The 24,096-nt window shown below is 41.7% G+C and overlaps 1 protein-coding gene across 1 annotated transcript in view; it reads right to left on the bottom strand.

The window, feature by feature from the left end:
- DNAH12 (dynein axonemal heavy chain 12) overlaps positions 1-24,096 on the bottom strand; it is a gene marked incomplete at both ends in the record, with an annotated part of 212,727 nt that overhangs the window by 101,802 nt on the left and 86,829 nt on the right. Inside the window, 8 exons of the mRNA XM_080715991.1 lie at positions 544-695; positions 2,841-3,029; positions 5,781-5,900; positions 10,560-10,748; positions 11,274-11,357; positions 16,460-16,600; positions 16,713-16,896; positions 23,260-23,369. Coding sequence (XP_080572117.1) covers positions 544-695; positions 2,841-3,029; positions 5,781-5,900; positions 10,560-10,748; positions 11,274-11,357; positions 16,460-16,600; positions 16,713-16,896; positions 23,260-23,369 — 1,169 coding nt within the window. The remainder of the gene's footprint in view (positions 1-543; positions 696-2,840; positions 3,030-5,780; positions 5,901-10,559; positions 10,749-11,273; positions 11,358-16,459; positions 16,601-16,712; positions 16,897-23,259; positions 23,370-24,096) is intronic.

The raw sequence follows: 24,096 nt of genomic DNA, 5'->3' as shown, positions 1-24,096 counted from the left end.
CATCACACCCCACTTACAATGCATTGCTTTTTTTTTAATATATATATAATGGTACTGGGGATTGGACCCAGGGGCATTTTACCTCTGAGCCACACCCCAGTCCTATTTTTTTTTTATTTTTTATTTTGAAACAGGGTCTCACTAAGTTGCTAAAGGCCTCACTAATTAGCTGAGGCTGCCGGCGAACCACAGTCCTCCTGTCTCAGCCTCCCAAGTACTGGGATTACTAGTGTGCACCACCATGCCCAGCTAGAATGCATTGCTTTTAACAATAACACTGCAACTGGCTTTTAGACTAATGTTACAAATAAGAGAAATATAAAGCGACTTACAGTTACAAAATATGATGTCAAGTGCTTTGGAGTAGGCAACAGAAAATCTAGGTTTGCCAATAATATAGATGTCACTTTAGACATTTCTAATCCCTCCAGGCATCAGCTACCTAAAACTGAATGACTCCAGAGTTTACTTCAAAAATTGTCTTAATCCTATTCTAATGGCTCTATTACATTGAAAATTCACAAATACAGCAGAGTTCCTTACTTTGCATAAGTAATACTCAAGTCCATTAGAAATGTATATCTGATTGTGTCCATTGTAGGAACAATGATATCTTGAATCTTGATACGTTTGTCTTCTAAATAATCACTTTTAATTAATTCATTCCAGTGGAGCCAGCGACCTCGATTTTTCAACTACAAGAGAATATGTTTTAAAATATTACAACCATTCATTTATTAGATCTGAAAGACTCTTTTCAATACTCATACTGTTTGCCGTAAAAACTTTAAGTCTTAGCTGGGTGTAGTTGCACACACCTGTAAATCCCAGATACCTGGGATGCTGAGACAGGAAAATCACAAGTCCCGGATTAGCCTTAGAAATTTAGTGAGACCCTGAAAAAAACAAACAAACAAACGAAAAAAAGGGCAGCTGGAGCCAATGTTGATGAATCTACCACCCGATTTAATTAATACATACTTTCTTAATGAGGAATGAGGAAGGGAACAGTTCAATACATCCATATAAGAAGGTGTCACTACCAATGACACTAACATGTATGGGCAGGGAGGAAAGGGGGAATGCGGAAGAAAATGCACCAAGGGATGTGTGCACATGTGTTTGAATCTCACTGTGATATTTAATTACAATACACCAATAAAAACAGGTGTTTGTTGATAAAAAGAGCGATGAAGGAGGGTTCAGTAAGGGCAGCACTGCTCAGATCCAAAGGAACAGCTGAGCTCGACCTCAGGTTAGAACTGTGTGTAGGGGAGAGGTAGAGGTGAAATGTGGATATACTGCAGAAATAAGCTTAGATATGGAAAACTTGGCGGAGATTCTGATGATTCAATTTAATGAAGAAATTTCAAATTTTATGTGCTGTACAGTATTTTTAACATATTGTAACCTTTATTCTTTAACCCTGAGTCTCTGACTTTTTTTTTTTTTTTTTTTTTGGTGGTACTGGGGTTCCTGGAAGCCTTTTCTACCTCCGGGATACACTCCCACGGGCTACACTCCCAGACCTATTTTTTAACTTTTTTATGTGGAACCAGGGTCTCTTAAGCCAGCGAGGCTGGCTCCGAACCAGCGCGATCCTCCTGTCTCCACCTCCCAAGCGTGGGGAGTACAAGCGTGCGCCACCACGCCTGGCGAGTCTCTGACTTTTAACATGACACTAATTTTTTTGTTGTTAGGTCCAAATGGATGCTGTGATGTTTAAACTGGAAGATGAATATTTTTGTGTAATTTGTTCCTGTTCAACAAATGAAAACAATTATCCCAAAGTCAAAAAAATACAAACAATAATAATAAATGCTTGCAAGGATGTGGGGAAATAGGAACTCTTATATGCTGGTATGAAATTTTCAATTAGTATGATCACTATAGAGATCATTATGGAAGCTCCTCAAAAGACTAGAGATGAAACCATCATATGACCCAGATATACCACTCCTCAAGTATTTATTTAAAGCCAGTATAATGTATCCCAAGTTAAAATTTGATGGACTTTGATTTCATGTTTTTATATTGTGAATTAAATGTGCAATAGTCTAAAAACAGAACATCACACGAACTCTTTGTATTTGTTTCTCTAAAATTTATCTCATTGGCATTTTTATTCAGGCCGATAGTCTACCAGGACGTATCGGCAAGGCTGTACTAGATGTTACAGTACTGAACAAGGTCTTGTCTTGAACGCCTGAGTGCCTCCCAGTGGGCACCACTCCCAAGCATTATTGTCTTCTCCATGTAATTGATCTCCCTTCTCTCTGATTCGGATCTCTAGGATTCCTCTTATCAAGTAATAAAAGAGTTAATAACTGGCAAGTAGCCAGAGTCTAGGACTTTGCTTTGGAGCTGTAGCTGGCTGTAAGAATCTTTTACTATTTTCTAGCTGTGTGTTTGAATGGTGGCAATTTTGCAAGCTTGGGTAAACATTTCTTGACTTATTTGTATAAATTTTTAAGTTTTAGCTTTTATTTTTATCACAGTTAAGGCTATATACACCTATTTTAGAGTAAAAAGGTTTACAAGAGCTCTATCTACTGATTCAGGATTTTGCATTTTATATCTTATCATAACAATCATTCCATGTTGCCGGGCGTGGTGGCGCACGCTTGTCATCCCCGCGCTTGGGAGGCGGAGACAGGAGGATCGCGCAGGTTCGAAGCCAGCCGCGCGCGCTGGCTTACGAGACCCTGTTTCCAAATAAAAATGTAAAAATAGGTCTGGGAGTGTAGCCCGGAGGTAGAAGGGCTTCCAGGAACCCCAGCACCACCAAAAAACAAAACAAAACAAAGCAAAACAAAAAAAACAATCATTCCATGTCATACCTCATACATGTAGTCATAGACCAGGCCTTTTTCATCGAATGGGCATTCCCATTTACCCACAGAGTCTGGCACTGGGTGTTCTTCATCTTTTCCCGTTATGATTAATCGTATAAAAATATCAAAACTAAGACGACTATTTGTATCACAGCTTCCTCCAATGGACCAAATCAAAGAGAATATAAAGCAAGCCTGGTGGTGAAAAAAGTTTTAATTTGTAGTCATTATTTTAAAGGAAATTTAAGGAAAAACATGTACGTATATAGAGTGGAATGGAGCACCGCTAAGCCACTGAAGAGTCATTTCTCTAGTAATAGCCATCAAACATTTCAATGTCCATCTGAACGACCTAGGGATTTCTCTTTTAGTTTATCCTCAAGTATATTCCCACCTGCGAAAACGATATATGCACTGAATATTCACTGTAGCACTATTTATAAATAGCAAAAGATCAGAAGCAATCCAAATGTTCTTCAAAAGGGGTTCTGCTCAATTTGATTATGCTATACAAAGACATCGATGCAGCTGTTAAAAAATTAAGCAACTCACTGGGCGTGGTGGTGCATGCTTGTAATCCCAGCATCTGGGAGGCTGAGACAGGAGGATCACGGTTCGCGGACAGCCTCAGCTACTTAGTGAGGCCCTTTGCAACTCAGTGAGACCCTGTTTCAAAATAAAGAACAAAAATGGGGCTGAGGATGTAGCTCAGAGGTAGAATGCCTCTGGGTTCCATCCCCAGTACCGCAAAAATATATATAAATAAATTAAATAAAATAAAATAAAGCAACTCTAAGTAATCATATGGAACAATCTCCAAGATACGTTGTGAGAATGCAAATTAGTTCATATAATATGTTAACACATGTAAAAACATACACATACAGGGGATAGTTATCTTGATGATGGCTGTGGGACTGGTATAAACAGAAAACCTACTTTTGCCTTTGAATTTTACTCTATGTATCTTTCTAGTAAGTGGGGGGTGGGGAGGAGGAAGACTGGGCATGGTGGCACATGCCTGTAATCCCAATAGTTGGGAGGCAGAGACAGGAGGATTACAGGTTCAAGGTCAGTGTCAGCAATTTAGCAAGATTCTGTTTCAAAATAACATAGGCCTGGCTGTGTGGCTCAGAGGCAGAATGCCCTGGGTTCACTACCCAGTACCAATAAGTAAGTAAAAATAAACAATTAAACAGTGTGTGTGTGTGTGTGTGTGTGTGTGTGTGTGTGTGTGTGTGTGTTTGCAGTACTGGGAATCGAGCCGGGTGCTTTAACACTGAGCTATATTACCAGCTCTTTTTATTTTTTTACTTGGAGACAAGGTCTCCCTAAGTTTCTGAGTCTGATCTAGATCTTCCTGCTTCAGCCTCTGAAGAAGCTGGGGTTACAGCGTGAACCACAATGCCTGGCTAAATCAAACATGTTTTACAAGAAAAATTTCAACCAGATATCAACTTATATAAGTCTTTAGAAATGATTCTGAACCCGTTGAAAAAGTTGAAAGTTTGAGTTTACCAAAAGGATGAAAATTTTCAGAAAATATCTATTCTGAAAGTTATAGCAGAGGCGAACTATTTGTAGGATATCTTAATTTTATAAAGGGTAATTCTGATTGTATGACAAAATGTTAAGAACTAGTCCTGTGAAAGTCAGAACAAACCTAGAGAGGAAAAGGGGTAGATAATTATATTTCAAACATGTCTGTCCAATTTTTTTCTAAAGTGGAGTTATGTAAAGGTGAAAAGGGAGATGGAAATAAAGAGTGCCCTGGAATGTGGGATAGCTGAGACAGAAGAGTTTCCGTGGCAACAAGGTAAAGGAAAACGAGTAGGAGAGAACTGTTATTATCATAGGCTAGAAGAAAACAGAAAACCTCAGCGCAGAGTCGGGCGTGGTGGTGCAGGCTTGTAACCCCAATACTTGGGAGGCTGAGATAGGAGGGTGGAGGATCGCAGGCTTGTGATCAGCCTCAGCTACTTAGGCCCTCCGCAACCTAATGAGACCCTGTTTCAAAAAAAATAAAAATAATAAAATACAGGTAGGGGTGTAGCTCGGAGGTAGAATGACTCTGGGTTCAATCCCCAGTATGGCAAAAGAAAGAAGGAAAGAAAGAAAGAAAGAAAGAAAGAAAGAAAGAAAGAAAGAAAGAAAGAAAGAAAGAAAGAAAGAAAGGTATATGAGAGACCTACACAAGAAAAAATAACAACAAAAACAAACCCTTTCCTTTGCTCACTACCACTATGGTTTCTCTTTTCTGAATTCCAAACATTAGCTAACCAAGACTACTGACTTCATGACCCGAATCCTCCAAGACGATTCTGCCTGTGGTGCTCCACCTAGATTCCATAGCTGCTTACATGTTGCCTTAATATTAAGATAAAACCAAATCACCTGAAGTCCAAATGAACTTAATATTAAATAACCTTGCTGGGCGTGGCAGCGCACGCTTGTAATCCCAGCACTTGGGAGGCTGAGACAGGAGGATCGCACAGGTTCAAAGCTCAGATACTTAGTGAGGCTCTCAGCAACTTAGTGAGACCCTGTTTCCAAATAAAATACAAAATAGGTCTGGGAGTGTAGCCCAAAGGTAAAAGCCTCTGGGTTCCATCCCCAGCACACACACACACACACACACACACACACACACACACACACACACACACACACATTAAATAACCTTATAAGTGTTTATCAGACTATTATCTTTCATAAAAATAGGAAAGTGTCAGTTCATTCTGGCATATTTATTTTCTTTAAGGAGTTTTTTAGTATCAGAATTCCAGGACAGGGCAACTTTCCTGTCTTCAGCTATTTTTTCAGTGATTAACAACGACAACAAAAACCCAGCTCTGGATCTTGCAAATGTCTTTCTCAATATAACTATCACTTGCTAGGAGTATATTTTATTCTGTAATTTAAGCCCACATGAAATGTAAAACCAACCATAATCCACACACGAATGTGCTTGCTAGTAGGATCATTTTCTACCACATTACAGAGTAGTACTTCAAAAAGGCGTGTGAGAGACACAACCACGTTGCTATTACTCGTAGAGATCAGTTCCTGCAAAGTGAAAAGAATAAGATACTTTTATATAACTTTCATCTTATTTGGAGAATAAAAAGACAAATACTTTATTTTTAAAACTGATAAGAACATACATGATCTTTTTTTTTTTTTTTTTGTGTGTGTGTGTGTGTGGTACTGGGGTTCCTGGAAGCCCTTCTACCTCCGAGCTACACTCCCAGACCTATTTTATACTTTATGTTTGGAAACAGGGTCTCCTAAGCCAGGCGCGGCTGGCTTCGAACCTGCGCGATCCTCCTGTCTCCGCCTCCCAAGCGCGGGGATGATAAGCGTGCGCCACCACGCCCGGCTACATGATCTTTATAACATTAAATAATTTAAATTTTAGGCAAAATAGAAAATATTTCAGAAACATTTTAGTTGAACATATCATACTACAAAATTGTATATAATATATTCTTATTATAATTTCTCTGACCAATAAAAACTATCTATTTCTAGAAAATAAATAGCATTCTAAGAATAGTAAGAATGAAATTTCTTAGAGTCATTCATTTATTCAACAAACATTTATGAAAGACATTATATTTACACATCCACTGAACCATTGCTAAAAGATATTGAAAAACTACAAGTCCTAAAAAGGAGCAGTATAAAAAAGACAGCCGGGCGTGGTGGCGCACGCTTGTCATCCCCGCCCTTGGGAGGCAGAGACAGGAGGATCGCGCATGTTCGAAGCCAGCCGCGCGCGCTGGCTTAGGAGACCCTGTTTCCAAATAAAAATGTAAAAATAGGTCTGGGAGTGTAGCCCGGAGGTAGAAGGGCTTCCAGGAACCCCAGTACCACCAAAAAAAAAAAAAAATTAGACAAAAGTATTATGGCACAATAATGATAGGACAGAGGAAGTCTCGGGGTAGAAGTAGAGTTCTTGGGATAAATAATTAGCACAGAAGCAGGGAAATGGGAGAAGTTAAGTCAGGGAAGGCTTCCCCATGAAAGCAATAGCTGAGCTGAATTTGGGAGGAAAATGTAAGTTATGTGAATAAAGTAGGAAGGATGTTCAAGGCAGGGAAAACTACACATTCAAAGAACTGGAGATGTGGCAGACACATGATTAAGGAAGTTCTGTAGGATGTGAAAATGGCGTGTGAAGGAAGAAGGGCAAAAATAAGGGCTGAGAAGCAGACGAAGGTCAGATCCCAAAAAGCATTACAGGCTGTGTCAAAAATCTCATTATAACTAACAACCCTTTTGTCTTTGAGTGTCATAAACTGCACTTAAAACTGAAGAAAAAAAATCTCATTAAAAGTAAAGGAAGGCTTTTAAAGTAAAGTAAAATAGAGAATGGAAAAAGATCTTTGCCAGCTATTCTTCTGATAGAGTACTAATAACTAGAATAAACAAATAACTTAAAAGATTTAACATTACAAAATAAAAACCCAATCAAGAAATGGGCAATTGAACTAAACAGAGAATTCACAAAACAGGAAATACAAATGGCCGATGAATATATGAAAAAATGTTCTACATCATTAGCAATCAGGGAGATACAGATCAAAACTACACTGGGATTGCACCTGATCCCGATTAGAACGGCATCTTCAAGAAGGAAATAGGAGCTCTTACAGACTTGGTAGGACAGCAAATCAGCGCAGCTGCTACAGAGATCAGTGTGGAGACTCCTTCCAAAACTTGGAATGGATCCACTATATGATCCAGTTATACCACGTCTGGGTATCTTTCCAAAGGAACTGAAATCAGAATACTAGCCGGGCGTGGTGGCACATTCTTGTAATCCCAGTACTTGGAAGGCTGAGACAGGAGGATCGCACAGGTTCAAAGCCAGCCTCAGCTACTTAGTGAGGCTCTCAGCAATTTAGTTTCCAAATAAAATATAAAATAGGTCTAGGAGTGTAAGCCCGGAGGTAGAAAGCCCCTGGGTTACACCCCCAGTACAACACAAAAAGAATATTATAGTAATACATTATAGTAATACATTCATGTCCATATTTATAGCAGCATAATTCACAATGGCCAAATTATGGAACCCACCTAGGTGCCCATCAACAGATGAACAGATTAACAAAATGATGGGATATACACACAATGGAATTCTACTCAGCCATAAAGAACATAATTATATCATTTGTAGGAAAATGGATGGACCTGGAGAACATTATGTTAAGTGAGATTAGCCAGTCCCAGGGTCACATGCTTTCTCTCCTCTGCAGAAGCGAGGGAGTGACTGTGAGTTTAGATAATGGAGAAACTTCAATGCCGAGAGGGAGGTGATCTAGGGGAAGGGAGCGAGAGCGAGTGAAGGAAACACTTCCACTGACATCCTGTTCATATGTGAGAATATCAGTGTCAACCTCAATATCTTGTATGAGGAAGGGGGAGGGTAGGGAGGAAGCTAGAAAAACTCACCAAACTACATCATGATGTGAGACTGTAATGTGCACCAGTAAAAGTATAAAAAATAAAATAAAAAGGTAAAAGGAATGAGTCTGTTTTAGAATCTCCATTCTAATATAGGATGTAGACTGGACCAGAGTGTCTCTACTGTACTGCTTCAGTAGGGAATGATGAAGGTCAGAACTGAAGCCACTATAACAGGAAGAACACAGCAGGGAAATGTCTGGAGAAATGGGAGAGGAAAGGAGAAAACAGAAACATTATCAGGAGGGACAATCAACAGCTCTTTGGGACTGGCTGGATATAAAAAGTATAGAATTATAAAAAGAAAGCCCATCATTTTTTACTTGAAAACATGAATCCTATTTTGTATTATTTACAATGTATGTATTAGATTTTTTTTTTTTTTTTTTTTTTTTTTTTTGGTGCTGAGGATTGAACCCAGGGGAATCTACCTCCAAGCTATACCCCAGCTCAATTTTTTATTTTTTCAGTACTGGGGATGGAACCCAGGGGAATTCTACCTTTGAGCTACATCCCTAGCCCTATTTTTTATTCTTCATTTTGAAAAGAGTCTCACTGAGTTGTGAAGGGCCTCACTAAGTAGCTGAGGCTGTCGCAAACCGCAATCCTCCTGTCTCGACCTCCCAAATTCTGGGATTACAAGTGTACGCCACTACACCCAGCTCCAATTTTTTATTTTATTCTTTTATTTTGAAACAGAGTCTCACTAAGTTGCTGAGGGCCTCACTAAGTAGCTGAGGCTGGCCATGAACCTGGGTCCTCCTGTCTCAGCCTCCCAAATGCTGGGATTCCAAGCGTGTGCCATCATGCCTTGCTTTAGTATTAGAATTTTAAAACAAACAAAAAGACCCACAAAATAACTTTTCTTTGTGTTTTCTCTATAAAGACACATCTTTATAAGGTAGAGTTGTCTGATTGTTTTTCTTTTTTGCATTAGTTTTTCTATCCCTAAATTATAATATTTTAAGTTGAGAAATCTACTGAATGCTTCTTTTCTCTCTCTACACCAATCTTATTTTTATGTAAGTAAACATGTATAAGTATGTATGTAACCTACATGTATGTGTATTGTGGTAGCTAAATGCTGTTCCCCCAAAAGAAATTTCCATGTCCTACTTCCAGGAATTTATGAATGCGATTGCATTAGAAAATAGTCTTTGGAGGCATAATTAAAGATCTCGAGATGAGAAGATTCTTTTGGATTGCCCAGTGGACACTAAATCCAAGACCCCAAGTCCTTACAAATGCCACACAGAAGAGAGACACACAGAGCCGAAGGCCACGTGAAACTGGAGGAACACTGGAGTTATGTATCCACAAGCCAAGGAAGTTCTGAAGCCACCCAAGTCTGGATGAGGGCTGGGAAGATTCTCCCTGGAAGCACAACCCTGCCGACATTTTGACTTCAGATGCCTGGCCTCCAGAACTGTGAGAGAATAAGTGTCCATTGTTTGAAGGCACCAAGTTTGTGGTGAGTTGTTATGACAGCCTCAGGAAACTAGTACAATGTGTAGTTTTCTCATAAAATACTAAATATACACGTAAGTTTACAAAGTCACATATTTAATATATGTGTGTGGGGGGGGACATATGGGGGATTGAACCCAGGGGCATTCTACCTTTCAACTACACTCCCAGCTCTTTTAATTTTTTATTTTGAAACAGGCTCTCGCTAAGCTTCTGAGGATGGCCTCCAGTAATCCTACTGTCTCAGCCTTCCCAATTCTGGGATTACAGGTGAACGCCACCACGCCTGACTTAGAATATTTTAAAATATCTGCCAGGCGTGGTGGCGCACGCTTGTAATCCCCGTGCTTGGGAGGCGGAGACAGGAGGATCGCGCTGGTTCGGAGCCAGCTTTGCTGGCTTAAGAGACCCTGTTTCCAAATGAAAAAATATAAAATAGGTCTGGGAGTGTAGCCCGGAGGTAGAAGGGCTTCCAGGAACCCCAGTACCACCAAAAAAAAAAAAAAAAAAAAAGAATATTTTTAAATATAGAAAACACTTGGGACTTTTAAAGGTTCAGATACTATGGCTTTATACAAATAATTTACCTGGAGTACATTTAACTTCTAGGTTATTCGGCGGTAACTTCAGCAATAAAAAAAAAACCTGATGATATAAATGCAGTGCTGGATACTGAATGCACAAATAACACGCTGTATTTTTTAGCCATTCATTCTATCATTGTGACTTTAGACTTGGTAAAGTTGATGGAAACTAAAGAAATGTGCATGGGTCAGAGAATTATGTTACCTTGCATCTTCTCTTCCGATACCTTAAAGAAGGTAGTATTAGCCAGTCGAAAAGTCCTCTCAGAAGAGCTTGATGTTCTGGTTCGTGTAGAGGTCCTTTCAGGGAATTCAGCCACGAAGACACAAGTGGTTCCCATCCTAATTGAGAGGGCTCCAAATAAATCATGCCACAACGGCTCACAGTGGCAGGCTAGAGAAAAATAAGAGTTGCCTTTATACCTGTGTTACCTGGTGATTATCAGTGACTTCTTAACATGACTTAGTCCCTTAAATATCTGACTTCTGTACCTCTGTAGCCTTACATACACTAGATGTTCCCATACAGAAAACTATTTCCAATTCAGTTCCCCAGACATGTCATGGTTCCATGTCTTTCTACATCATTTTATTGTGATTTGGAATGCCCAGGCCCAACCAACCTCCCTGGAGAAGTCTTACATCTTTAAACCAGATCAAACGTCTTCTACAATCCTCCTCTATTCACTCCCCTGTGGGGGGCTCAGTACCCTCCATCCTCCGAGAGCACGTGCATGTAACTCTATATTGGGATTCTTTATTAACACGCTTCTCACCCTTCCTAAACAAACATATACTCTGTCCTATTCATCTTTGTATTTCCAGTACCAAGCCCATTTTATGACACATAATGAAAATGCTTTTGACAAAATCAAGGAATGAACAAATAAACTACTCTTGTATTAAATTATGAACTTACAGAGGCCTGGGAAAGGTCCATTGTTTCAAAGATGAGGCTCATCTGCGGGGACATTTGGATGATTTCTCCACTCATGAGACAAAGCTAAAGGCAATTATTGTTCAAACATTTATTTTAAAAATATTTCAAGGCTCTCAGATTTAAAATGTATTCTTATTATAAGATAAAGCATCTTCTGTGATATAAGGGAATAAGTATTAGAATGGAAGCCAGGAACTCCATTAGTCTAACTCTGTTATGCATCCTTGTATCCTTTAATTTAAAACACTTCCTCTGCCCGGCGTGGTGGCGCACGCTTATAATTCCCACGCTTGGGAGGCTGAGACAGGAGGATCACACAGGTTCGAAGCCAGCCTCGGCTACTTAGTGAGGCTCTCAGCAACTTAGTGGGAGACCTGTTTCTAATAAAATATAAAATTAGGTCTGGGAGTGTAGCCCGGAGGTAGAAAGCCCTGGGTTCCACCCCCAGTACCACACACACACACACACACACACACACACACACACACACACACAACCACTTCTTCTTTTATCAACTATGTAAAAGAAAAATGAATTTATCAACTGCTTCTTTCCTATCAAGTTCTTATCTTGCCCATTATTGTTAGAGACATCCAACCTTCTCAATCCTTTTGGGATTACACCTTGGGAATTATCATTAACTTTTAATGTGTTACTACTGTTAACTGTTGATATACCAAGTTAATTTTATTACTAGATCTTCTAAATTTTACATTTACTTCTTATTCTAGCCCCAGTTTTATTCCCTAACTTGTTATATGAGAACAACGAGGCATTTAACATTTCTGGATACAGTCTCATCTCTAAAATAAATGAATGGTCTAGAACTGGATTGCCCAATATGGCAGCCACTATCCAGAGATAGCTATTTGTTTTTAATTTAACTAAGATTAAATAAAATTTAAAGTTCAGTTCTTCAACTGCACTAAGCCACACCTAAAATGCTCCAGAGCCACATGTGACTAATGGGTACCTTCCCAGAGAGTGTAGCTATTTCCATCATTGCAGAAAGTTCTGTTGGATAGTGCTAGTCCAGAATACTTTTAATCTTCTACCAGATTATTTCAGTAAACATTATTCTATCTGCCACCAGTTTGGGAAGGAGAGTGTTTTCTTCACTCTATTGTATTATTTTCTGGCTACTTCTACTCCACCATCAAATACAACTCTTGCCCCTCTGACAACTCCTGCATTTGCTGTCACCTAAGAGTATTTGAGGGCTCCCCTCTCATTAGCTGAAGCCTGAGGAGCTTGGCCCCGTCTCTTTCTTCCCTCTGTAACTCTGGCCTGATCCAGTCTTCAGAAGGGTGAACACTTCAACACAACAACCTGTTGGGTCCTTGACCATCTTGTCTTCCTTTATTTTTTTTCTTATTCCACTCTAGTCACACAGTTTACATGTCTGGAATTGTCTCTCCTAAGACACGACATAACTCTGAAACATTACTGCCAACCATCGCAGTCTCCACCCATGGGTCTGGCCCATCAGTCCTCCCACTCACTGACACTGCTCTTCACTTTCCTAAGGATTTTGCGTCACTATTGTTCTCATTTGCTTTATTAGGCAACTTCTGTTCTATGCTCTGATGCCTCTACTATTCCCGTGTCAATGTCCTTAGGATTTGCAGCATTACCTGCACCAGTGCCTAAGCCGCTTAGACTGGGGAATAATATTTCACAAGAGCAGACATGGTAGTATGAATCATGATTCAAGGTCTTTAACTCAATTGCGCTCTCATGCCTGCCCAGGCATGCTTCTATGTTTTCCTAGGAAGATCGCTTTCCCATTTTCCTAGTGGGTAAATTAAACCACCCCCTTTCTCCTCAAGTCTGCAAAGGACCAGGGCCAACCATTCCAGGGATAAAAAAGAAATCATAAGAAAGATGTGCGTGTACATTTTTACTACCGAATCCATACATCTAAACTTTTATGGGTTTTTTCTCATCTGAGACCTTTCTACTTGACTCTGAATCCTTAGATTTCATTCTACTGATTAACCCCTCTCTTCTAAATCATCCCTATTTCTTCTGTTTACTTTCCACCCTCAGCTCAATCAAAATTACTGAGTGGAAAAAAAGGAACATGAGTAAATGATCACGTATCTACATATATACTTGGATGCTAATTAAATAAATTTGCTTATTTAGAAGTTCTTTCATAAGCCAGGCATGGTGGCACACACTTGTAATCTCAGTACTTGGGAGTTGAGACAGGAGGATTGATTGCAGGTTCACAGCCAGCCTCAGCAACTTAGTGAGACCCTGTTTCAAAATACAAGAATAAAATAAGGCTGAGGGTAGCTTAGAAGTAGACTGCCCCTGGGTGCCATCCCTAGTACCACACACACACCAAAAAAGTGTCATTTCATATAAATATGGGAATTTGTGTGCATGTAAGTCACTGTTAACATGATTTACATTATGTGAGACTATAATGCACCAATAAAAGCATGTTAAAATAAACATGGAAAGTCATTTTGATATATTGACACAGTATATTAATACAAAAATAAATTAATAAATGAAATATATCATAAATATCTCATATACATTGATCAAAAAACAAAAGAATGGCCGGGTATGGTGGCACACGCTTGTAATCCCCACGCTTGGGAGGCAGAGACAGGAGGATCGCGCAGGTTCGAAGCCAGCCGCGCTGGCTTAAGAGACCCTGTTTCCAAATAAAAATATAACATAGGTCTGGGAGTGTAGCCCAGAGGTAGAAGGGCTTCCAGGAACCCCAGTACCACCAAACAAACAAACAAACAACAACAACAACAACAAAAAAGAATAGCCAGGCATGGTGGCGCACACTTGTAATCCCCGCACTTGGGAGGCAGAGACAGGAGGATCGTGCAGGTTCGAAGCCAGCCGCGCTGGCTTAAGAGACCCTGTTTCCAAATAAAAATATAAAATAGGCCTGGGAATGTAGCCCAGAGGTAGAAGGGTTTCCAGGAACCCCAGTACCACCAAACAAACAAACAAAAGAATATAACTCCATTGACATGCAGTTTAAGACCTGGAAAAACTAATTTATCACGTAAATCAGAAGAGTGATTCGCTGGTGGATGATGAACAGACTAGGAAAGTCCATGAGTGAACCTCGCAGGTGCAGGAACACTTACATATCATTATTTGGTTGATAGCTGTATGAGTATATATAAAATCTATACTTACGCACATTTTACACTTAATCTATACCTCTCAATCAAAATAAATATTAGAAATACTTTTATTATCTAGTTCTTTTATTATATCTCATACCCCTAAAGTAATATTTTACACATAAATACACTAAGCAATGTTTTGAAGAAGAATGAAGCCCTTTTATTTTCTCATAAAAGTTCTATTTACAGGTGTGGTGGTGCAGACCTGTAATCCCAGTACTTGGGGAGCAGGAACAGGAGGATCGCAGATTGAAGCCAGCCTTAGCAATTTAATGAGACTCTCGGGAAGTTAGCAAGACCCAATAATAACAACTATAATCAGAATCATAATTAAAAAATAGGGTCAGGAAAATAGCTCAGAGGTAGAATACCCCCATGGCTCAGTAAAACACACACATACACATACACACATTCTATAACAAATCATAAGATTGCAGTTACTACTTATTCTTAAGAAATTACCAAGCCTTCCTGTTAAAGGGGTAGTTTTGTTTTTTGTGGTACTGGGGATTGAACCCAGAGGGCATTCTACCTCAAAACTATACCCCCAGCCAGTTGTTTGTTTCTTTCTTTGTGGTACTGGGAGTTGAACTCAGGGGCATTCTACCTTCCAGCTACATTTCCTCTTTTTTATTATTTTGAAACAGGGTCTCACTAAGTTGCAGAGAGCCTCATTAAGTAGCTGAGGCTGGCCACGAACCTGCAATCCTCCTGTCTCAGTCTCCCAAATACTGGGATTACAAGTGTGCGCCACCACGCCCAGCTCCCCCAGCCTTTAAAATTTTGTTCTGTTTTGTTTTGTTCTGTTTTGTTTTGAAACAGAGGTTTCTCTAGGTTGCTAAGAGTCTCACCAAGTTGCTGAGACTATCCTCAAACCTGCATTCACCTGCCTCAGTCTCCCGAGTATTAGGATTACAGGTGTGTGCCACCATTCTCAGCTAACACAGTTGTTTTCATATAATACATTTATTTTGGGGTGTTTATTTTTGCATATCTGGGGATGGAACCCAGGGGCATTCGACCTCTGAGCTACACCCCCTGCCCTGTTTTTTATTCTTTATTTTGAAACAGGGTCTCACTAAGTTGCGGAGGGCCTCACTAAGTAACTGAGGCTGGCCGCAAACCATGATCCTCTGGTCTCAGCCTCCTGAATGCTGGGATTACAAGCGTGCGCCACCATGCTTATAAAAAGAAAGGATTTAAGCTGGGCGTGGTGGCGCACGCTTGTAATCCCCGCGCTTGGGAGGCAGAGACAGGAGGATCGCGCAGGTTCGAAGCCAGCCGCGCGCTGGCTTAGGAGACCCTGTTTCCAAATAAAAATGCAAAAATAGGTCTGGGAGTGTAGCCCGGAGGTAGAAGGGCTTCCAGGAACCCCAGTACCACCAAAAAAATTAAAAAATAAAAAGAAAGGATTTACTATAGCATAACTACATTGAAAAGATCATTTATAAACTATTAAATTTGCTGTATATTTATTTTCAATATGTAATCTTAGTGATAATCTGTTGAACACATGGAATTGCTTAATCAAGTCTGAATATGCTCTGCTTTAAATTATAATGATTTGCTGGGCGTGGTGGCGCACGCTTGCAATCCCAGCATTTGGGAAGCGGAGGCAGGAGGACCGCTGTTCGTGTACAACCTCAGCTACATAGTGAGGGACTTTGCAACTCAGTGAGACTCTGTTTCAAAATAAAGAATAAAAAAATAGGACTGGGGCTGGGGCTTGAAAGTAGAATGTCCCTGGGTTCCATCCCCAGTTTAAAAAAAAACCATGAAGCCGGGCGTGGTGGCGCACACTTGTAATCCCCGCGCTTGGGAGGCAGAGACAGGAGGATCGCGCAGGTTCGAAGCCAGCCACGCGCGCTGGCTTAGGAGACCCTGTTTCCAAATAAAAATGCAAAAATAGGTCTGGGAGTGTAGCCCGGAGGTAGAAGGGCTTCCAGGAACCCCAGTACCACCAAAAAAAAAAAAAAAAAAAAAACCATGATGATTTACCTTTTTATTATCATCCAATACTGTGTTCATACTCTCTATCCACAAAGTATCAATAGGACCATCAAACACAACCCATTTCCGGTCAGGTGTTTCTGATAAGGCAAATTCTCTAAAAGTGTTTGCAACAATACCATCAGTCCACTGAGGAGAAAAAGGAAGAGTTGGAAAAAAGTAAAAACATAAAACACTTCAAATCTTTTGCTTTAATATATACTGTCAATAGGAGAGTTGGAAACATTATATGGTACATTACCTCATGAGACACTGGGTCAAACTGTCCAAAAAGCTGGCCCATTGTGATTGATTTGGGGTTGACAGTCCTATAAATGACCTTTTCTTCCTCTCCGTAGCCACGTTCATTCATAAGAGTTAAAGTGTCAGCCAGCACATGCAGAACTTTTGTCTTAGCAGCAAAAGGCTCTCCTACTAACATAAAACTATTAAAGAAGTAATTATACAGTATGATTCAAAAATGGTACATTAAATATTTAGCCCATATATAAAACTTTATGATAATTACTACATTTTAAACCTTTTCAGATATAATGAAAAAACATGTTGCAGAGAGTACTAAGGTTAGAATCCAGGGACATTCCACCTCCAAGCTACACGGCAAGTTTTTTTTTTAAAAAAAAAAAAAAAAAAAAGATCTCACTAAATTGCTAAGGGTCATGCTGAGCCTGGCCTAGAAACTGTGAACCTCCCAAGTACTTGGATTACAAACATGTGCCACCGCACCCAGCTTGGAAATACATTTAACTTCACTATTGGTTGACGTACATCAAATCTACTCTATTAATACTATCTAAAAAAATATATAATGAAAAGTCTCTAAATGACAATAAAAATTTACATGTGTACTTAAAATAAAAAAATTTGAGGCTTAGGGCCTCCTAGGGAGAGGAACTGGAAGAGTCTATTGCTAAATCTTTATTTGCTATAATAGTAATTATCAGTGCTCTTTGCCAAAGACTTCTGGGTCTCTTCTGGCATACACAGGGATCCTGGCTCTCTTGTGAGAAAACTAGATGACTAGTTCTAACCAGTAAGTGATAAAAGAAAATAACAAGTATTATTTCCAAGCAAAGTAAGGTCTGCCAGTAGCCGACCTTACAGAGTTCTCTTTTCCCTGTAGCATAGGTGTTAAGGTAGCTGTTAAGGTAGCCCCTATTCTAACAGTCTGGGGCCCAGAGAGGCTATGATGAGCAGGGCCTCTCTGCTAACCTTAATGGACACGTAGCATGAGTGGGAAATTAGCCAGTACCAAAAAAATATAAAAGATTAATGTAGTTTCTGGTACAATGGTCCTCTTCTATGTGGGAAATATATTGTAGGACTCTCACTAGATGCCTGAAATCATGGCTTTAAACCCTATTTAATACTATTTTTCCTATATCTAAATAACTCCATTAATGTTTAATTTATAAGTTGGGCAAAATAAGAAATTAACAATAATAAAATATAACAATTATAACAATATGAATATGGTCTCTCTCAAAACATGGAATTTTCCTTTTAATATTTTCAGATTTCAATTGATCATGGGTAAAATAGAAAAATCATAAATAAAATGACTACTAGAATCATTTCAGGAGAACAAAATAATTCAATAATTCAGGGAAAGTAGACTAAGTATATGGCCCCTTCAACCAAAGCATGGTAGGTTCAAGCATACTATAAGAACATTTAGAAAGCTATGGCTTAAAAAGGACTATACTATGGCTATTTTAAAATGGATGAACAGTTGATTAAATTTTGAGGAAGTTTACTGACCAAAAATCCCTGTGGTCTAGCCTAAAACAATATATGAATGTTCAAAACATAAAATTATTCTTAGGTATATGATGCACCAGTATTACTGTACTCTTCCCCTCTTTTTTACATTTTTGAAATTTAAATAATACATATTTTTTAAAACTCTACCTTTCCCTTTAAAAAGAAGCACGGCAAGCCATGCATCATGTGTGTAATCCCAGTACTTGGGAGGCTGAGACAGTAGGATCGCAGGTCTGCAGCTAGCCTCAGCTCTCTGTAAGGCCCTCCACAACTCGGTGAGACCCTGTTTCAAAATAAAGAATAAAAAATAAGGCTGGGGTGTAGCTTGGAGGTAGAATGTCCCTGGTTTATATCCCCAGTTGTGAAAGAAGAAGAAGAAGGAGGAGGAGAGGAGGAGGAGCAGGAGCAATAACAACTATTGAGACCTCAACTTTCTCTAAGCAGGCAGCAAGCTAAAAACATTTCTCAGTAACAAAAGACAGTGTTTTCCCTGTAGTTCACTTTCCACATTGCTAGGGAAGAAAATGAAGATGAAAAGACTTCTCAGAAGGTTGTCAAGTCCCACACAGAGTAACTGGCTGGAAAGCCACTTCCACAATGAAAAATCAAACAGAAGTAGACCCAATTCTATAATTTAGGAGGGGTTTTCTTTAAGAAAAATATATAATTATGAATAAAAAAGATCATATCTACTTTTGTGACACCATATACTATAAATTATTTTTAAATATATTTTTATTGGTGCATTGTAGTCAAACATCACAATGGATTACAAGATTTGTTAGGATACATCATCCAATCAACCTTTATCCAATCCCCATTCCATTCCCTCCCCCTCCCTCAATCCTATGCTTGATTTAGTGATTAACTTTGATATATTTATTTATGTACATCATGTGCTTTAAAGAGATTCCATCTTCCCCCATCCCATCCCCTCTGATTGGTCACCTTAATTGCTCCTCCATAGGGCCCCTTCTTCCATTAGATTCCCTCCTATTACCCATTTCTTCCTAGTTTTGCATATTAGGGAGAGCAGCCGAATTTTTTTATTTTCTATGATATTTCTCTGTTTTACGTGCTTTGCAAGTTCTGATCCCACTCTTGAAAGTGCCGACACCGGCCTGGCCACCCGGTAGACTCTGATCCCGGCCTCACTGGCTCCCATACTGGCCTTGCCTCATGGCAGGCTCCAATCCTAGCCTCGTAGGCCCCAGCACCAGCTTTGCCTTTAGACTAGCTCCTATCTTGGCCTTGCTGGCTACAGCTACAGCCTCAACAAATAGCAGGCACCGATCCTGGCCTTGCTGACACCAGCACCGGCCTCGCCGCATGGCAGGCTCTGATCCCAGCCTCCTTGGCCCCAGCACTGGCCTTGCCTCATGACATGCAACTATCACAGCCTCACTGGCCCCAGCATCGGCCTCTCTCCTCCGCAGGCTCCGATCCTGGCCTCCAAGGTCCCAACACTGGCCTTGCCTCATGGTAGGCCCCAATCCCGGCCTCACTGGCCCCAGCACTGGCCTCATCCTTCAGCAGGCTCTGATCCCAGCCTCGGAGGCCCCAGAACCAGCCTTGCCTCACAGCAGGCCCTGATCCCAGGCTCCCTGGTCCTTGCACCAGCCTTGCCTCTCAGCAGGCCCCCATCCCGACCTCCCTGGCCCCGACACCAGCCTCACCCCTCGGCAGGCTCCAATCCCGGCCTCAGAGACCCCAGCACCGGCCTTGCCTCATGGCAGGCTCCAATCCCAGCCTCCCTGGCCCCAGCACCGGCCTCACCCCTTGGCAGCCTCCGATCCTGGCCTCGGAGGCCCCAGCACCAGCCATGCCTCACGGTAGGCCCCAAACCTGGCCTCACTGGCCCCAGCACCATCCTCACCCCTCAGGAGGCTCCAATCCCAGCCTTGGAGGCCCCAGCACCAGCCTTGCCTCATGGCAGGCTCTGATCCCAGCCTCGCTGGCCCCGGCACCAGCCTCACCCCTCGGCAGGCTCTGATCCTGGCCTTGGAGGCCCAAGCACCAGCCTTGCCTCACGGCAGGCTCCAATCCCGGCCTCGTTGGCTCCAAAACTGGCCTCACCCCTCGGCAGCCACCGATCCCAGCCTTGGAGGCCCCAGCACCGGCCTTGCCTCATGGCAGGCTCCGATCCCAGCCTCACTGGCCCTGGCACCAGCCTTGCCTCACAGCAGGATCTGATCCCGGCCTGCCTCGCTGGCCCTGACACCAGCCTCAACCCTCAGCAGGCTCCAATCCCAACCTTGCTGGCCCCGACACCGCCCTCACCCCTCGGCAGGCTCTGGTCCCGGTCTCAGAGGCCCCAGCACCAGCCATGCCTCACGGTGGGCTCTGGTCCTGGCCTCGCTGGCCCCAACACCAGCCTCACCCCTCGGCAGGCTCCAATCTCAGCCTCACTGGCCCTGACACTGGCCTCACCCCTCACAGGCTCTGATCCTGGCCTCGGAGGCCCCAGCACCGGCCTTGCCTCATGGCAGGCTCTGATCCCAGCCTCACTGGCCCCGGCACTGGCCTAGCCACCAGGCAGGCTCCTATCCTGGCCTCAGAGGCCTCAGCGCCGGCCTTACTGTCTTGCTGTGCATCGGGCTCTGTTCTCTGCCACTATGAGAGCAGGTCATCTACAAATGTTCCTTTTTTTCTTCCTTTTTTTTTTTTTTTGTATTACTGGGGTTCCTGGAAACCCTTCCACCTCCAGGCTCTACTCCCAGAGACATACATATATATATATATATATATATATATATATATATATATATATATATATATTTTTTTTTTTTTTTTTTTGGAAACAGCGTCTCTCAAATCAGCAAGGCTGGCTTTGAACCTGCGCTATCCTCCTGTCTCCATCTCCCAAGCATGGGGATTACAAGTGTTTGCCACCACACCTGGCATTCTTCAATTATTGTTTAATATGAGAGAGCAGTACATGTCCTTTGTGAAAGCTGGGACCCCAAATACCCAGTGGCAATGAATTTTGTCCTCCCTCCAAAGGCCAAGGTCCACAGCTTCACTCCAGAGAGCAGGCTCTGCTGCTCCATACATACCCTGGCCTCCCACTCTGTGCAGAGGAGTGCAGTGGCTGTGAGGGCTGATGACTCCCAGAACCCGCAGTGTGGTGGCCTATCCCAGCCATGCGGGGCTCCCTCTGAAACCCCTCAAACCCTTTTACTGCTTAGCATGTTGTCCAGAATTCCCGATCATGTGTGGGAAGAGCAGTCTACTTTTGGGGAGATTTCCTCAAAAGTTCACGGTGGACTGGACTGGATCTGTCCGCCCCTCCCAATTCTGGTCACCACCACCACCGCTGCTGCTACTGCCATCTCAGTTCTCTCCTGAACACCTTTCTCACATGGTTTGTTTTCCAGAATTCCCGAGCATGTGCGGCAGTAGCAGTATACCTTTGAGGATATTTCTTTAAAACTATGAGGTGGAATGGACTGAATCTCTGCCTCTACCAAATGCTGACCACCGCTGCCACTGCCATAGCAATCTCAGTTCTCTTCAGAGCACCCTCTTCACACAGCATGTTGTCCCAAGTTCCCGTGGCCATCTTGACCCCTCTCCAATATTTTTTCCTTTTTTTTTTTTAAAGAAGATACTATATGTGGTTTGAAGAGGTTGTGGGATCAAGCACTCGGCAGCAATGAATTTTATCTCCCTTCCAATAGCAGAGGCCCACAGGCTCACCACGCAAAGCAGGATCTGCTGTTCCGAGCATACCACGGGGCCCAGCGCAGCACAGCGGCGCTGAGTTCCTCGGGACATGCAGCTTGGCCTCCCACCCAGCACCGGGCCTCCCGGTTCGTGGGATCGGCCTCCCACCTAGCACTGGGTCTCCTGGGACACGGGCTCGGCCTCCTGCCCTGCGCTGGGCCTCTCGGTTCGCGGACTCAGCCTCCCGTCTGGCACCAGGTCTCCTGGGATGCTGGCTCAGCCCTCTCAATTCACGGGCTCAGTTTCCCGCCTGGGACTGCTCAGCTCCCTCCACCACGCCTGGGTTGCTTTTCTTACAAGGTATGATGTTAAGAGTTCCCTGCATGTGTGGCTGAAGCAGTCTTTAATCTCTTCTGGGATGTTCTTCCCCAAAATCACTTTTCTTGCGTGGCAGGCGTCTCCTTGTCGTTTTGCTTCTAATTCCACCGCTATCCACTATCTCTCCTGAATTCTAGATCAGAAGTCACGGCTGGAAATGTCTCCCTAAGGTGCCCCAATCAGATTTTAATCCAAACTGTGGTGTCCAGAGTTTCTCCGAGGAATGTATGTCCTGATCGGCGGCCGCGATCGCCATTGCAACCACAGCCACTGCCATCTTTTTCGACCTCTCTACCATAAATTATATATACAAAATGTTTACAGCCCTTTGGATGGGTCCCTACAAATGAGAGTCCTGAAGCTTCACAGTAAATCCATCTCCGGGAGTGGGGGTCCTCACTGGATTTTATAATTGCTACAGAATAATGTTGGCTGGGTGGGTCTCCTATTCTTCAGCTTCTGAATGGGAATGTTTGCTCTGGTAAGCCCATTCTGGTAAACCTGTGACTGTATACTGAGTACCTGGAGGGCAGATGATTTTCTTTCTAGTTTGGAGGATTAACAGTAACAACCTCCAAATCTGATACAAAGATAATCATGCCTCACCTAGAGATCCTGAACTTTGAGTACGGTTCATTGATTAACCAGAACTTTAGGTTGTGTCTCTGGGAAGGGAAGAGTGTATTTTATGTACATTAAGGAGGGTGAGTAACATATTGTGTGACCAAATCACAAATTATGACAATGATTACAACCAGGTCACTGAATGAGCACTTTACTAACCCCTGTTGAACGTGTAGTATGAGAGAACAATATATCTTTGTCTTATAAACTACTGGGGGTGAGGGGTTGCTTTTTCCCTAGCCTACTTAGTATATGAAGTTTGTTGCTTCATTTAGGCCATGAATTTTAATTGTTAATTTAATTTGAATTAACAGTTTAATTAAAAAATAGCATTCAACTATAAAAGATAATCTTACCCATGTCTAACAATCATCATTTCATATGTCTGAATCATTTTATCCAGAAAAAACTTAACAGGCTGAAGATTGTGCATGTGGCAGGCTTCATGAGCACATTCTAAAAATTCCTGAAATAAAATAAGTTTATTGTTATAAAGCGATATTAAAATCATGTAATGCAAAAGCTTTATGTTTTTCAAATTAAAATGAGGAAAAAATAGTTAAATATCTTTGCTATATTAGTGTACGTTGTTTATTATTATTATTATTATTATTATTATTATTGTTATTGTTATTATTATTATTATTTGGTGGTACTGGGGTTCCTGGAAGCCCTTCTACCTCCGGGCTACATTCCCAGACCTATTTTATACTTTTTTATTTGGAAACAGGGTCTCTTAAGCCAGTGCGGCTGGCTTCAAACCTCCGTGATCCTCCTGTCTCCACCTCCCAAGCGCAAGGATTACAAGCGTGCGCCACCACGCCCGGCAGTATAAGTTATTAATGATCATCAAGATAGCATTGGATTTATGTTTCATAAAACAACTTTTTAATATAGTTCTTCCCAAATTCCTAACGTACATGATGTACATTCACAAACATAACAAAGTCAATCACTAAGCCAAACCTGAGAAGGAGGGACTCACTAAAGTGGCTGAGGCTGTCTTCAAACTTGTGTGATCCTCCTGTCTCAGCCTCCCAAGTCCTGGGATTACAAGCATATGCCACCACACCTGGTTTACACCCCAATTTTTTATTCTTTATTTTGAAAAGTTCTCACTAAGCTGCGGAGAGCCTTACTAAATAGCTGAGGCTGGCTAAGAACCTGCAATCCTCCTGTCTCAGCCTCTCAAG

Source organism: Muscardinus avellanarius, assembly GCF_963383645.1.
Source record: "Muscardinus avellanarius genome assembly, chromosome: 18".
In the NCBI taxonomy this organism is placed as follows: Eukaryota; Metazoa; Chordata; class Mammalia; order Rodentia; family Gliridae; genus Muscardinus; species Muscardinus avellanarius.
This window is presented reverse-complemented; position numbering and strand designations above follow the sequence as displayed.